The sequence below is a fragment of the Trichosurus vulpecula genome, chromosome 7 (assembly GCF_011100635.1).
Source record: "Trichosurus vulpecula isolate mTriVul1 chromosome 7, mTriVul1.pri, whole genome shotgun sequence".
NCBI classification, from domain to species: domain Eukaryota; kingdom Metazoa; phylum Chordata; class Mammalia; order Diprotodontia; family Phalangeridae; genus Trichosurus; species Trichosurus vulpecula.
In genome coordinates this window covers 267,656,921-267,670,722 of record NC_050579.1, presented here as the reverse complement: position 1 = coordinate 267,670,722, position 13,802 = coordinate 267,656,921, and the positions used below count along the sequence as shown (strand labels likewise).

General features: G+C 46.9%; 1 protein-coding gene across 1 annotated transcript; it reads right to left on the bottom strand.

Moving 5' to 3' along the window:
• Nucleotides 1–132: 132 nt before the first annotated feature.
• On the bottom strand, nucleotides 133–13,588 carry C2 (complement C2). The gene is made up of 18 exons (XM_036767965.1): nucleotides 13,461–13,588; nucleotides 13,102–13,311; nucleotides 12,574–12,759; nucleotides 11,102–11,275; nucleotides 9,802–9,900; nucleotides 9,333–9,466; nucleotides 8,221–8,359; nucleotides 6,775–6,915; nucleotides 5,841–5,930; nucleotides 3,134–3,274; nucleotides 2,581–2,675; nucleotides 2,354–2,465; nucleotides 2,048–2,213; nucleotides 1,883–1,959; nucleotides 1,607–1,698; nucleotides 1,041–1,167; nucleotides 781–830; nucleotides 133–615 (listed from the first exon to the last, which is right to left on the bottom strand). Exons 1-18 carry the CDS (start codon nucleotides 13,561–13,563, stop codon nucleotides 406–408), a joined length of 2,346 nt encoding a protein of 781 aa, XP_036623860.1. The 5' UTR covers nucleotides 13,564–13,588; the 3' UTR covers nucleotides 133–405.
• Between the last annotated feature and the right edge of the window lie 214 nt (nucleotides 13,589–13,802).

Sequence of the window (13,802 nt, the reverse complement as noted above, 5' to 3'; positions counted from 1 at the left end):
TCTATCGAGGTCTCTGACCTCTTGCCCTCTGCTAATTCCTGGAATCTTTTCAGTGCTTTCTCCCCACCACCACCCACTTTCTCTAGCAGGAACCTAACCCTGAGCCACACACAGATGAACAGTGGATGAAAGTATGGTGAAATATCAAAAATTTATTAGTTTCACAAGTGGGAAAATCCAGACATGCCTAGAAGGGGTAGGAAATAGAAACAGAAGGTAAAGATGAGGAAGGGGGGAGAGGGAATGGAAGTGTGATAAGATAGAAAGAGAAGGGCTATGTCAAGAACCCAGATATTAGGACAATTAGGACTAGAGGCCAGGCAGGTCCTTGCTAAGAAGGGCAGGCTGAGATCAAAGGGACTTCAGACTTGAAAGTCAGCAGCAGGATACCAGGAAGGTCAGGATTCAGGCTGGCCCAAGGGGCAGAAAACGTAAGACATTTTTCAGATGCCGCCTCAACCAGGGCTGAAGCCGAAAGACGCTGATGTGGAAATCTCGGGCTTGAATGCCAGCTGGGGGTGGCTGGCGTTTCACCTCATTTTGGTCTGTTGTCTTCAGGGCATGATTCGTCTTTGAGGAACATGGATTATGCAGACCCCAGCTCACCACTCCCACCTAAATAAGGAAGAGAAAGAAGAAAATCTGGTGAGAAGATACCCAGAGCCTAGCCATTCCTCAAAGCTTTCCATGTAACCTAGTGTCTCTGTCCCACTTTCGACCAGGGATTCTATAATCTCTGCCCCGGAGTCAACCCAATCAGCTCCTTTTCCCTAGTCTCACCTGAAAATACCTGTATCTCTTCTGAAGGAAAACTGCCCCTCCAGATTCTCCTGCCAAGAAAGAAAAGGAGGAAAGGAGGTATCGGCAAGCCAGCTCCCATGCAGCTTTCCCTTCTCACCCCAGTCACCACCATTCCATGACCTGGGCAAGACATGGGCTAGGCATTGGTATAATTAACCCTGACCAAAAGGACCAGTCTTCTGCCTCCACCAGCTCTGACTCACTCATTTCCCAGCTACCTTATAGTCCTCCACACTCACCCTTGCAAGGGGATGCCTCATTTCCAGAGCCACTGCACAGAAATTGGTCAGTCACCACTTCTTTCACATCAGTGAGATTAGGGAAAAGGCCTTTGGCTTGGGAGACAGCTTGGAGGCAGACAGGCCGCTAGGACAGGGGGGTTGGAGGGAGAAAGGGAAGGAATGTTAGGGAGACAGACAGCAAAGGCTCATAGAATAAAGATTTTAAGCTGTAAGGGAGGTTGGAGTCCAAGCCCACCTCCTCCCACTTTTTAACAAACAAAGAAACTGAAGGCCAGAGAGTTTAAGGGACTTTTCCAAGGTTGTTCAGCACTAGAACTAGGATTCCAATCCATGTCTTAAATAATGGAGTTAAATCTCCAAATTCGGTTGGTGATCTTCCCACTGTCTCTCCAGTGACCCTTGAGGAAAAGGGTGAGGCTGGGAGACAGCAGGAAGGAGATGGGGTCAAGTTTTGAGGTCTCCTCTGGTAGGGGGAGCAGTATGAAGGACAGCCTTGCCTCCTCCGGCCCCCTTCTCTTCATCCATCATTTCCCACCTTGCCAGACCTCCTTCTCAGTCCTCACCTCATTCTCCTCCTTGAGAACAATGTCCATTATCTTATCATCCAATGAGACAAAGTGAGCAGGGATTTCATTTTTCTTCAAAAGTTCATTCTCTGCGAGCCAGAGAGAAAGGTGCCATCTCCACACCTCCCCTCATACCAGACCACAGGCATCTGTGTGTATCCTCCACCTCCCTCTTCCCCCCAGTTCTTCCCCAGTCTCCTTTCTGTCTGCTGATCCACAGTCCCCTGCTATCCCCTGGGACTCGGGGATCTTTCTCCCTGCCTCCCACATTACCATGGTCAAAACAGGTACTGGCTGGTGAGCGCCGCAGGGCCAGGTTGGCCCCCACAGTACAGGGAAGACAGATGGGTCTAGGGAAGAAGAGAGGCATCAGAAGAGTCCTGCCCAAGGGCTTTATCCCTTCCTTCCACTGCTTGAGGTATCTCCTGGCTCTTGTACCTGGCATGGCTGGACATCTTGACCTTCTCAGTCAGCTTCAGCAGGGCGATGTCACTGCCATAGAACTCAAAGATTCCTTGGTTCTTCTTAGCATAAACATTGTACTCTTCTGGAATGAACTGCTGCTCAATCTGCATCTCTCTACCCCTCTTTAACTTAGGGTCTCCTAGGAATATGGGGTGGCAGGTTGAGGAGCCCAGCTCCTATATCCCTGAGGGGCAATAGGAGTTCTGGGAGAGAAAGGGAGTGTTGAACCAAGAGCCTGGGTGCTCTGTAGTTGGGGGCTCCTTCCCCTCCTCTCCTTACCCACAATGACTCTCCACAGGTTGGTGTTATTGTGTGTATGGAAGCAGTGGGCTGCAGTCAGGACCCACTGATCAGAGATAAGTGCCCCACGACATGCCTCTTTGCTGCTGGGCTGCAGAAGAGAACCATGGCAGCTTTAGGGACCCTGCTGTCTAGCCCCTCACTTTCTCCATCCCTCCATACATACCCAATTCTGGATCCTCAGGGAGACAGAATCTGCCCATTACCTTAATGGTGACATGCCAGGGCGTCCTCTCTTGGGATGAAGCATTGGTTGACATATTTCCCACACCACAGACGGTGTCCACAAACTTGGAAACATCTGTGAACAAGATGAAAGAGTGATGAGCGGGGTAGGAAAGGAGATCATTGGAAAGGATATTGTCCTTTTGTACATTTTTTTTTCCCATAGTAAGGCGCATGATCAGAAATCTCTTTATGCGCATGCTCCATACTTTTCGTTACAGTTCTAATCACTAACGGATCTGGCTAATCTGAGTGACATCTGGGTATGAGGAAAGGGTGGGGGAGAGGAGGGGGGGGTCAGGGAGCCAGTCACCTGGTGGTATAGGCAGTCGGGTTGTTAGGTCCTACTGGCTATTAGCTCATCAGGACTCTCCAGGTTTAAAATATGGGTTTTTTGTAAGCAATCTCAAACACCTGAAAGGGGTGGGGGAGGGCAGTTTGAGATGACCAGAGGGGGGACTGGGACACATTTAAGCCATATATCGCATATTTACCACCTGGGCTTTAGCTCCTGGGAGGGGAAGGCTCACTCACCCAACATATTCTCAAAGACCTGGAGGAGGGCTTTGGCGTCTGGGAGAATGAAGGCATGCCTCTCCCCATCCTTCTTTGACCCCAGGTCATTCAGCTCTTTCCAGTCTACATCCAGTTTTCCCACACCAATGGCATAGATGTCTGGTGGAGAGCAGAAAAGATAACTCAAAATTCTTGGGTCATGCAGCTGCCGAGTGAGGGATAAAGGAGGCTGTCCATAGCAGGGCACTAGTGAGCTTGGAAGTAACAAGCTCCAAGACACAGCTTTGGGTACTAGAAGCCACAAGCCCAACGTGCAATGTGCCATTGTTGGGAAATTGAGGAGTGACAGTTGTCCTGAGTTATTGTCTTCTGGGTGAAGAAAAAGACTTAGCTGGAAGGGCTCTTCGTGCCCCACCCCAAACCCCTTTGGCGCAGAAGGGAAGGGATACCTCGTTATCCAAGTGACTAGGAATGGGAGTGGAACACCAGAAACTCACAAGGAACCAGGAAGCTTCCTCAGTGACTGAGAGTGAGCTTGAGATGGTAAACAGACAAACTCAGAACGAGGCAAGGGCGTGTATGCAAATTCTAAATCAACCTGAGGTATTCCTGTATGCAAATTACCATTGTGTTTGGTATCCTTGAGGGAGCTGACTCCCGTGGCACCCGTTCCCAGACTGGGGATTGAAGGTTCAGCTAGGCTTGGGAGGACTTTAGACAAAGCTTTGGTTAGAAAATTTGGGTACCACCCAGGCTGGCTCTACACGAAATTTCCATTTTTATATGTGTGTGTGTGTGTGTATACACATACGTGTGTGTTTATATATACGTACATATACACATATATTCACATATATACACACAAATATGCACACATATATCCATACATATCATATATGGGTATACAGATTTTGTCCTGATGTTTTATTTCTGTATTTCTATATTTTGTTGTTGAGTCATTTCAGTTGTGTCCAACTCTTCATGACTCCATTTTGGGGTTTTCTTGGCAAAAGATACTGGAGTGGTTTGCCATTTCCTTCTCCAGTTCATTTTACAGATAAGGAAACTGAGGCAAACAGGGTTAAGTGACTTGCCCAGGGTCACACAGTGCTCTGTCCGCTGCACCACCTCTAGCGGCCCAAATTGGGCTTAGAGATCAGCAAAGGTTGGAAAATAGTTAAAGGAGAAAACTTTCGGATCGAAGGCAAAGGTACTCAGGACGTCTTCCAAGGAAGAGCTGGAACCCCTAGAAATCTAGCCCTGCTCAGTGAAGTATGATATATGCTTAATATCTCTAGGGTGATCTAGAGGGTGAACAAAATCACATTTTGCCATTGGGCTTTCAGAGGTGTGCCAGAGATAATTGTTAAATTTTTATCGTCGGGCATTTACACCTCAGAAATAGAAAATCAGGGCCCGATTTCTTGTTCTGTTGATTGTCTAGAAAATCATGGGAAAATATTAATAACGCAGATTAAACTTAAAAGTGTCCATTATACATTCTCACCCACTACCTGTCCTCTCTTTCTCCCTGCCCCTCCACCCCACAACCAGAAGTTAAACATTTCCCAGCACATCCCTGGCTTTAGAGGACCACACATCCCCATACTGTCATTGAGAAGCATTTGTAACACTGAAAGAAACTACAACGTTGCATTAGATGCTGCCCCTTAGGACTTCCCCTTATCTCTAAGTTTCCTCCCAGCTAGAAAGCTAGGAACATCCCATCTTTCAGTCCCAGACAGATTGTCCCTCCTAAACCACAAATCTCACAGCCTCGCCAAGTTCCTTAGCATTCTAAAGAGTGACAACACCAAAGACTATCACTAAAATACTCTTTTTTTCCTTCCTAGGTGGCTCCTGGAAAGAAATTCTTACCGAGAATAACATTGCCTTGTGGTTGCAGAATAGCACGGGGGATGCAGTTAGATTGTTCACTCTGTGAAAGTATGGACTGTCTTTTGTCTTTCTTTGTTTTCCCCAGTGCCTGGTATACAGTAGGTACTTAATAAATGTTTATTGACTGACAGTGATGGACTTTGGAGTAAGGAAGACCTGGGTTCGAATCTTCTCTGTAACACTAGCTGTGTGACCATGGACAAGTAACTGAACCTCTCAGCCTTGGTATCCTCATCTGCAAAACGGGACTGCTAGCTGTACCTGCTTCCCAGGATCTGATGAGGTAGTATGTGAAATGCTTCGAAAGCTTTCCAGGCCTGTATCGATGCCAAATTATTTTTGTCATCCTTGAGCCCCTAGCACAGCTCCTTAACTTCAAATTCCAAATTCACTGAACGTCTGTAATGCACCAGTGTCTTGCAAGGGTAGGAGGGTGAATTCAAAATTAAAAATAGCAGGACATACAAAAGGAGGCGTGTCCTAGGAGAGGGGCGGGAAAAGATCCAAACAAAGCAGTCTAGGAATATCTAAGGCACAAAAACTTTCTACCGGAGTGATCAAGGAGGAAACAGAATCTGAATTAAACCCTGAAGGAAGGGCAACTCCTACTGAGAGATGGAGGAGAATCTGTATCTTAAACATAGTAGGTTCTCAATTAAAAAAAAAAGAATCCAATGGACTGATCAAGGGATTCAGAATTATCGTCCTATGGCCACCCCTGGCCATGAAACACAATCACGGGTGTCCTTCGTAAAGTGACAAGAACTCCATGCAAAAGTAGCATGGTGGAAGGATGGATGACTAGAGGCAGAAGTGGGGCACTCACCCAGATAATCCTTCCTCTTGGCGTTTATGTTCAACACTTCTTCAATCTGGTCTACGGCTGCTTTTGGAGATCCGCCCATGTTGGATTTTCCTACAGCGGGGACAAAGGGCAGCACAGCACAGTAGAATGAGGCCTGGATTTAGACCCTTGAGATCATATCCCCACTCCTGAAAATGCCAGTTTTATGACTTTGGACAAGTCACTCCTTGATTCCTTCACCCATAAAACGGGCGCAGTACTGACCACCCCTGGCCTCACAAAGTTGTGGTGAGGAAAAGCCCTGGCCAAGCCTAACTGTGTCTAAGTAACATAGAACTTCAAGCTGTTCATAATTCTCCACTCACTCCCTACCTTACCTGGGGTATTGCAATAGCCTCCTCATTGGTCTCCTTCCCTCAGGTTCTACCCTCTCCACTCCATGACCCACAGAGTTGCCAAATCCCAGAGAACCTAACACATAGTTGGTGCCTAATAAATACTTGTTGGTGGATTGATTGGGTTTGGGGGTTTTTTTGGAGGGGGGAAGGCAGGGCAATTGGGGTTAAGTGATTTGCCCGAGGTCACACAGCTAGTACATGTGTCAAGTGTCTGAGGCCACATTTGAACTCAGGTCCTCTTGATTCCAGGGCCGGCACTCTATTCACTGTGCCACCTAGCTGCCCCAGTGGATTGATTGTTAATAATAATAGGAGTGAGAAAAGTTAGTTTATATGGAACTTATAGATCCCCTGAGAGTAGGCAAAATAGAGGGAGAATTCCTAGGTAGGTCTGGGAGCCCTGGAGACACCCTCAAATCTCATATATCTAGAAGGTTCTTCTTCACTCATTGGGACCCTTGATTTCTTCTCCTTTAAACATATCCTTACCTCTCCCTGCTTCTGGCCCCTCCTGTGTTCTGAGTTCTAAGGTCCGCTGAGATCCAGGTACCACTTACCATCTGTTAAAAGGATGATGGCATGTCGGATTTCTTCCCACTCTTTGAGCCTTGTGTCATAAGTGACCATTTCATTATTCATCATGTCATAGATTTGTCTCAGGGCTCTGTTGATGTTGGTTCCAGTTCCAATGTCTGGGTCTGGAATCAGCAAAGGGGAGAAAATCCCTCAGACAACTCCTACCTGCCATACCTGGGGAGGAAGTCATTAAGCAGCAAGAAACACCCTTCTAGGGGCCTGCTCAGTGACTTTTAGAACCCTGTGGTCCTGGCAGAGCTCCAATTACATCTCCCATTCAAAAATCAAGGGCTTCTTCATAGTTGGAACCAAACTAACTACTCATGACAAAACTGCCACTGCCCAGAGTCATGATAAAAACCAGAGATCCCAATATGGTGTCCTGTAATCTCATAGGTTGCACTTCCTAGGGGATAGGTAGAATACTGGACCTGGAGTCGGAAGATTTAAATTTAAGTACCACCTGGGACTTTTATTAGCTGCCTGACCTTCATCAAGACACTTAAAAGTTTGCTCATCTGTAAATGATATTAATAAATTTGTGACCTACCTAACAGAGCAAGAACCCAGAGAAAAAATGTATATAAAATGCTTTATACCTGTAAAGTACTATATGAATATGAGCTGTTATTAACTCCTGATCCTGGGATACAAAGATCTACATAATCTAGCTTCAGCTAGTAGGAACCTAGCCTCATGGCATACTGTCCACTCCCAGGAAAGGTAAAGGTCCCCAGTCCACCTGGACCACCATTTCCCAAAGACACCTAGTACCTCTGCTGACACAATGTCTTGTGTCTGAAGTGGACATCCCCCATCTCCAACTATGGAAACCTTCCCTTCTTTCCAAGCCTGACTCAATGGCTCCTGAAGTTTTCTCTGATCCTCTCTGATCCTCCCTTGCCCTTCCCAGGTGGAAATGATCTATCCTTCTTCACACTTCTAATACTAACCTGTCCTTTTCTCTTCCTTCCTTCCTTCCTCCTTTCATTTCTTCCTTCCTTCTTTTCTTTCTTCCTTCTCCCCTTCCTTCATTCATTCTATTTAGGTCAAACATGAAGGAGGTGAAAGCAGGAACACGTAGAATCACAAAATGTCAAAGTAGTCGAGGAACTCAGATGGCATCTGGTCTCTACTGTACCTGGGAGGAAACCTCTTCTATAACACCCCTAACAAATAGATTCTGGGTTTGGAAGCTGAGACCATATTATCCCCAATGGTCACTGAGGAACTGGCGCACCTGGAATCTCATAACATGCCACTGAGAAACAATGTTTTTCCTTTGTCTAATCCAAAACCTTTCTAGCAGAGAGGAGAATGCAGAAGCAGAAGCAGAAGCACCCCGACTTGTGCTCTCAATCCTCCCCATCTGACGGCAGCGCCTCCCCCTTTCCTCTTCCCTCCCTCCCAACCTCCCCACTCCGTACCTCCATACTGGAGCTCCTCCAGCTTTCTGACTACTTCAATGTCTTCCCTGGACTCCTCTTGAGTGACAGACAAGATGACTTTGGGAGTCTTAGCAAAAATGACAATGCCGACACTGACATTGACATCAAAGCTGAAGATCTGTGGGAGGATGAGCCAGAGGGGAAGAGATCATAATAAGAACCTACAAAATAGAGAGGAAAAAGGGGTGGGGGTCTGGGAAGGAGGGAAAGAGGGAGAGAGGAGAGAAAAGAGAGAGGGAGGAAAGGGAGAGAGAAGGAGGAAGGAGGGAAAGAGAGGGAAGGGGAGAGAAAAAGAGAGAGGGGGGGAAAGGGAGAGAGAAGGAGGAAGGGGGGAAAGAGAGGGAAGGGGAGAGAAAAGAGAGAGGGGGGGAAAGGGAGAGAGAAGGAGGAAGGAGGGAAAGTGGGAGAGAGGAGAGAAAAGAGAGAGGGAGGAAAGGGAGAGAGAAGGAGGAAGGAGGGAAAGAGAGGGAAGGGGAGAGAGAAAAGGAGAGGGACAGGAAGAGAGAGGAGAGGGGGAGGGGAGAGAGGGAGAGGGGGAGGAGGAGGGAGAGGGAGAGGAAGAGGGAAAAGAACAGAGGGAGTGGGGAGGGAGAGGGAGAGGGACAGGAGGTGAAGGAGGAAGTAAGGGAGAGGGAGAGAGGCACAAAGAAATGAAACCCAAAACAGAAAGATGGACAGAGACACAGATAGAACCATAGAATGTCAGGACTGGAAGGGACCTTAGTCCAACAAGGTTATTTCATCAATATTAGTGAGTGCGTTAACAGACGTTTGCTGAGCACAACATGCAAAGATCATTGAATTAGATACTCTGAATGGTCTAGCTGAAAACGAGCGTATGCACACACACACACACACACACACACACACACACACACACACACACAGAGAGACAAGAGATAACTTGAGAACACATATAAAACAATGTGCCAATGAGAAATCAAAGTAAAGTTGTTAAGGGCTGTGGAAGGCATCAGATTGACTTGAGCTCCTAACCTCCTTGAGGCTTTCTAGAGGAAGTGAGTTTTAACTTATATTTCAAAAGAAGAGAGACAGACAATGTGAGGTCCATCTTGACCCCAGTTCCTGACCCTGTCCACTATAAGTCGAGCGCTCTCTTTGAAAATGTCAAAGTCTTCTTTACCGACACTCTGGGAAGAGTCAAGGAGCAAGTAGAGGTTCAGGTGGCCTGACCTCTCAATCTGGATGCGCCGGCCTAAATTGTCTGGGAGAAAAATGGGACAGAGGAGACATGCGTAATGTAGAAGGGAAGGAAGGGTCAGAGCCCCAACTCCAACCTACCAGACCTAAGAGGGCTAGGAAGCCCTTTTGTAATAAATTTGAATATCACCTCTTAGTTTTATGTTCCATAGGCCCTCCAGCTATACCTTTCCTGAGAACTCAGTTTTCTTCTCCAAGACTGCCTTTTCAGCTTCTGCTCACACCCTTAAGCTGTGCCTTCAGCCACTGGATTCTAGACCAGCACCACCCCCTTTCCCTCAGGCTCACCTTCTCTCCATCCCCTTCAACCCCACTCTACCCCCTACTCCTATCTCTTACTTGACTTTTGCCTCAGGGGGTTGGTGGCACCAAGGAGTTGAGAAAAGGAGGTGTCCAGGACTGGGGCCACATCTTCAGGGAAATCATAGGAGTAGGAAGCTGCCGGGAAAGAGGGATTTTGCTGTTCACTTGGGTCAAACTCTTTGTAACCCCATTTGGAGTTTTCTTGGCAAAGATACTAGAGTGGTTTGCCATTTCCTTCTCCAGCTCATTTTACAAATGAGGAAACTGAGGCAAATAGGATTAAGTGACTTACCCAGGGTCACACAGCTAATAAGTATCTGAGGCCAGATTTGAACTCACGAAAATGAGTCTTCCTGACTCCAGACCTGGCTGGCACACTATCCACTATGCCACTTAGCTGCCCCTAGAAAGAGGGATGCTTGTGCTCAACTCATGATTATGGGAAGGATTTGCTGGTGAGAGGGGGGATTTCTGGTTTTGAGGAGGCCGAAAGAGTCAGTAAACAGATTCAGTGAACAGAACTTGAAATTGGAAGACCTGAGTTTAAGTCTTGGTTTTGCCACTCTGATAAGTACCATCCCCCTCTGAGCCTTAGTCTCCACACCTTTAAAATGGGCACAAATGAGATGTGAAAATGCTTTGTAAACTATAAGTTGTTATGCATATGTGAGAGCTAAATAAAATGTGAAGACTTCACAGGGAAGATATGTGTGTGTGTGTGTGTGTGTGTGTGTACATATATATATATATGTATATACACTAAGGGAAGTGGAAAAATTCTGAGGCTGTGAGAGTCTGATGGCTCAGCCTCTGGGGAAGTTTACCATGAAACTTTTTGTTCTTTCTTCTGGTTCTGGTTTAAAGATTTGCTCAGTAAGAACAGGGTCATAATGACCTGTTTTTCTCTACTGTAAAGAATGGAGAGGGTCTCCCCTCCCCTTATCCTATTCTCCTTCTTTAGATTTATAGATGTCACTTCAGTTGCAGTCATTCACTAAGGGAATGGGAATTGGAGTTTCTGTGCCTCAATTTCTTGGTTCTTGGTCTAGCTTTCATGCTCAGATTGTAAGCCCGCCTCCCAGCCAATGATGAGAACGGTCAGAGGTAGGTATAATTATGGGTGCTCTGCTCCTTGTAAAGCGCCTCCCTTGATAGATTTGTTCTAGCGGGGGATGCCCAATTCTTGAGAATTGAATAAATTTCTGTTCCCATCCTGAGAAGACTCCTTATTAACTTTTAATTGGTGAGGGTCTTTCATCCCACACACATAGGTGAAAGTTTCTTATTGGTCTGAGGAGTAAAGAAGGAGGAGAGATCGTAAAGACCTGCTACTCACCTCTGCAGATGGGTTCAGTCCCGCTCCAGACCCCATTACCCTGGCATTCTCGTTCCTCAGACCCTATCAAGACCAGCTTCTCTGAACAACGATACTTCACTCGATCACCAACATTGAATCGGTATCCGGTCCTCACAGACCCAATTGGGATTCCAGGGTCTCGGCAGTATCCGGCTGGAGGGACGTAGAGGAGAAAGAAAAATAGAGACAACCCTAAATTCTATATCCGTCTCTCACTCTTTTTTTCTTTTTTTTCTTCTCCTCCTTAATATCCCTTACAATTCTATGAGTGTTCGTATGCAACATAGCTGTCTCTTGAGACACCTAGAACCACATCTGGAAATATATAACTCCTTAGGGCTTTATAAGGATCATAGGATCACAGCTTTAGAGAATGAAGGGACCTCAGAAGCCAGCCAGGCCCCTCATTTATACATAAGGAAAGGATGAGCCACAGGGAAGTTAAGTGGCTTGCCCAGTGTCACAGAGGCAGTGAAGATCAGAGGGGCTGGATCTGGATCTGAGTTCTAGAGTTAGCACTTCTTCCATCATAGCATATTGCCTGATGTATAGAGAACATTTTTATAGCCGTACACTTGGAAATACATGTGAAATTGTGTATAAACCAAAGCAAACCAAAGCAAGACAGCCGGGCAAACCTAGGCAAAACCAAGAGGGAGAGGAAGTTTATATCCAATGGCCTCCCAGCTACTCTGCCTAAACTTTCCCTCTCTCCTAGACCCACCCTCTCTTGGATCAGTTACTATTCTGGGTCCATTCATTTCTTTAGGCACTTGCTCTCACATGGCCATCCACTAAGATGTTAGTTGATACCTAAGAGAGTTGTGGATAAAGCTTTTCATGCCCACCCCCTTTTTGCATTTTTGCATTTAATTAAAGGACTCCCAAACAAAAGTCTTCCAGACCCAAAACAGTTAAGCTATAATGCTGGAAAGACTTGTAGGGAGATTGATGTTTTTGGACAGGAAGGCTGGTGCCTTCTCAAGTCATGTCACATGGGTGACCACCTGCTTCACCTACATGGAAGGTCAATGTCTCCATGTAACAGGCCAATACCTTCTACCTGACTTGAGGAGAGCCATAGTTCCTTGGGCAGCCTACAACCCCAAATATTTTCTCCGGTGATACTTCACTTTGTAAACCATGAAACACCATATAAATGTAAGTTGTTATTGTTGCACTTAAAACTCCCTATCTAACCCTTTGAAATCCATAAGCAAATAAGTCCTTCCCCTGTGTCATATCTAGCACCACAGGACCAAAGAAAAGCAGAGCTGAGAATTCACAAAACCTCAGTAGAACTGTCTCAAAGAATTCAAAACTGCACTGCTAGTAGTCATCACTGAAACACAGACCACCCCCACCCCTTCTAGGTTCCCCTATGGAGTCACCCAACCGCATGGCCTTTCCTTGCTGCCCCTCCCAAATCACAAGTGGCCCCAGACAGTCACCTCCATTGTCACATAAAGCTGTCTCTCCATCCCACATCCCATTGGGTCGACAGTGCCTCACGGGGGAGCCACGCAAGATGTATCCATCCTCACACTCAAAGCTCACATTGCCCCCCACAGGGTGAGAGCTCAGCCGGGGACTGTAGACCCCATTCTCAAAGGCAACAGGAGCTGGACAGCGCACAGCTGTGGAGAGAAAAGAATGGTATTGGCCGGGGTAAAGGGAGTGACTGTTGACACACTAGCAGAGTGCTGGATGGAGAGAAGGAATTTAATCAATACTTCCTTGAACTAGGCTACAGGAGAGCAGAGCATGCTTGGCAGGGGAGTTGGAAACCTTCGGGGAAACAGGGTGCCTAGGTCCTGATAAGTAAGCCATAGCTGTCAAGAGCAGGGCCAAGGAAGGATCAAGAGGCAGGAGTGGGCACTTAGAAGAGAGAGCCAGGGGATAGTCAGAACCAGGAGGTGGCTGACTCTGAGGAAGAGGTCTACACCCATTACAATTGGCCAAAAGGCTTGTCCCCTCACATTTGCATATTGCCTTGGTGAACTCAGAGGCTCCTGGGGACTTCCACTGCCCATTGCTGTTGCACAACCGACTGGACACAGGGTACGGGTAGCGCCCTAGAGGGCAAGTATAGGTGAGGAGGCTTCCTGGGGCCCAACCATTGCTTAGAGTGAAGTTGCCACCCAAAATCTTCACATTCCTGGAACAGGAGGGAGCCGAGATAGACAAGCCTGTGGGGAGAGACACGGCGACAGGGACATTAAGAAGATAAAACAGGATACCTGTGCAAGTACCCCAGCCTGAACAGCACCAGCCTTCCTCTCCCCCTTTCCCCATAAGATCTTTATGATCTTTACTTCCCTCTCCCCTCCCTCCTTACTTGCACACAGGAGCAGCAGCAAAAGAGCCTGCAGGAAACCCATGGTCTCAATCTTAGGGGAAGGGACAGGCTGGGAGTTACAAGGAAGGGGGAACAGGGTCATCTGACTTCCCTGAAAACAGAACTGACTCAGAAACTATGCAGTTTGCTGCCAGAGGAATAGGGAGTGGCAAGGGGGAAAGTTCCTCTCTGTTTATTGGGGTGGAGGGAAGGGAGGAGGGAGAACACATACCCATGAAATCAATAATCCCGGGTTCCCTTTTCTGTCTTTCATTCAATAAATTTCTGTCAGTGGACACCTATATACACATAACAGTCCAACAAGATTTCAAACTTTTTTTG

Excerpts from the sequence above, each read along its gene's own strand:
- C2 (XM_036767965.1), bottom strand. The coding sequence starts at position 13,563 with ATGACCCTGTTCCCCCTTCCTTGTAACTCCCAGCCTGTCCCTTCCCCT. Across the intron at positions 11,276-12,573 it reads AGCTTTATGTGACAATGGAG|CCGGATACTGCCGAGACCCT; the intron begins GTGACTGTCTGG and ends ACGTCCCTCCAG. Across the intron at positions 3,275-5,840 it reads CAAGAGGAAGGATTATCTGG|ACATCTATGCCATTGGTGTG; the intron begins GTGAGTGCCCCA and ends GCTCTCCACCAG.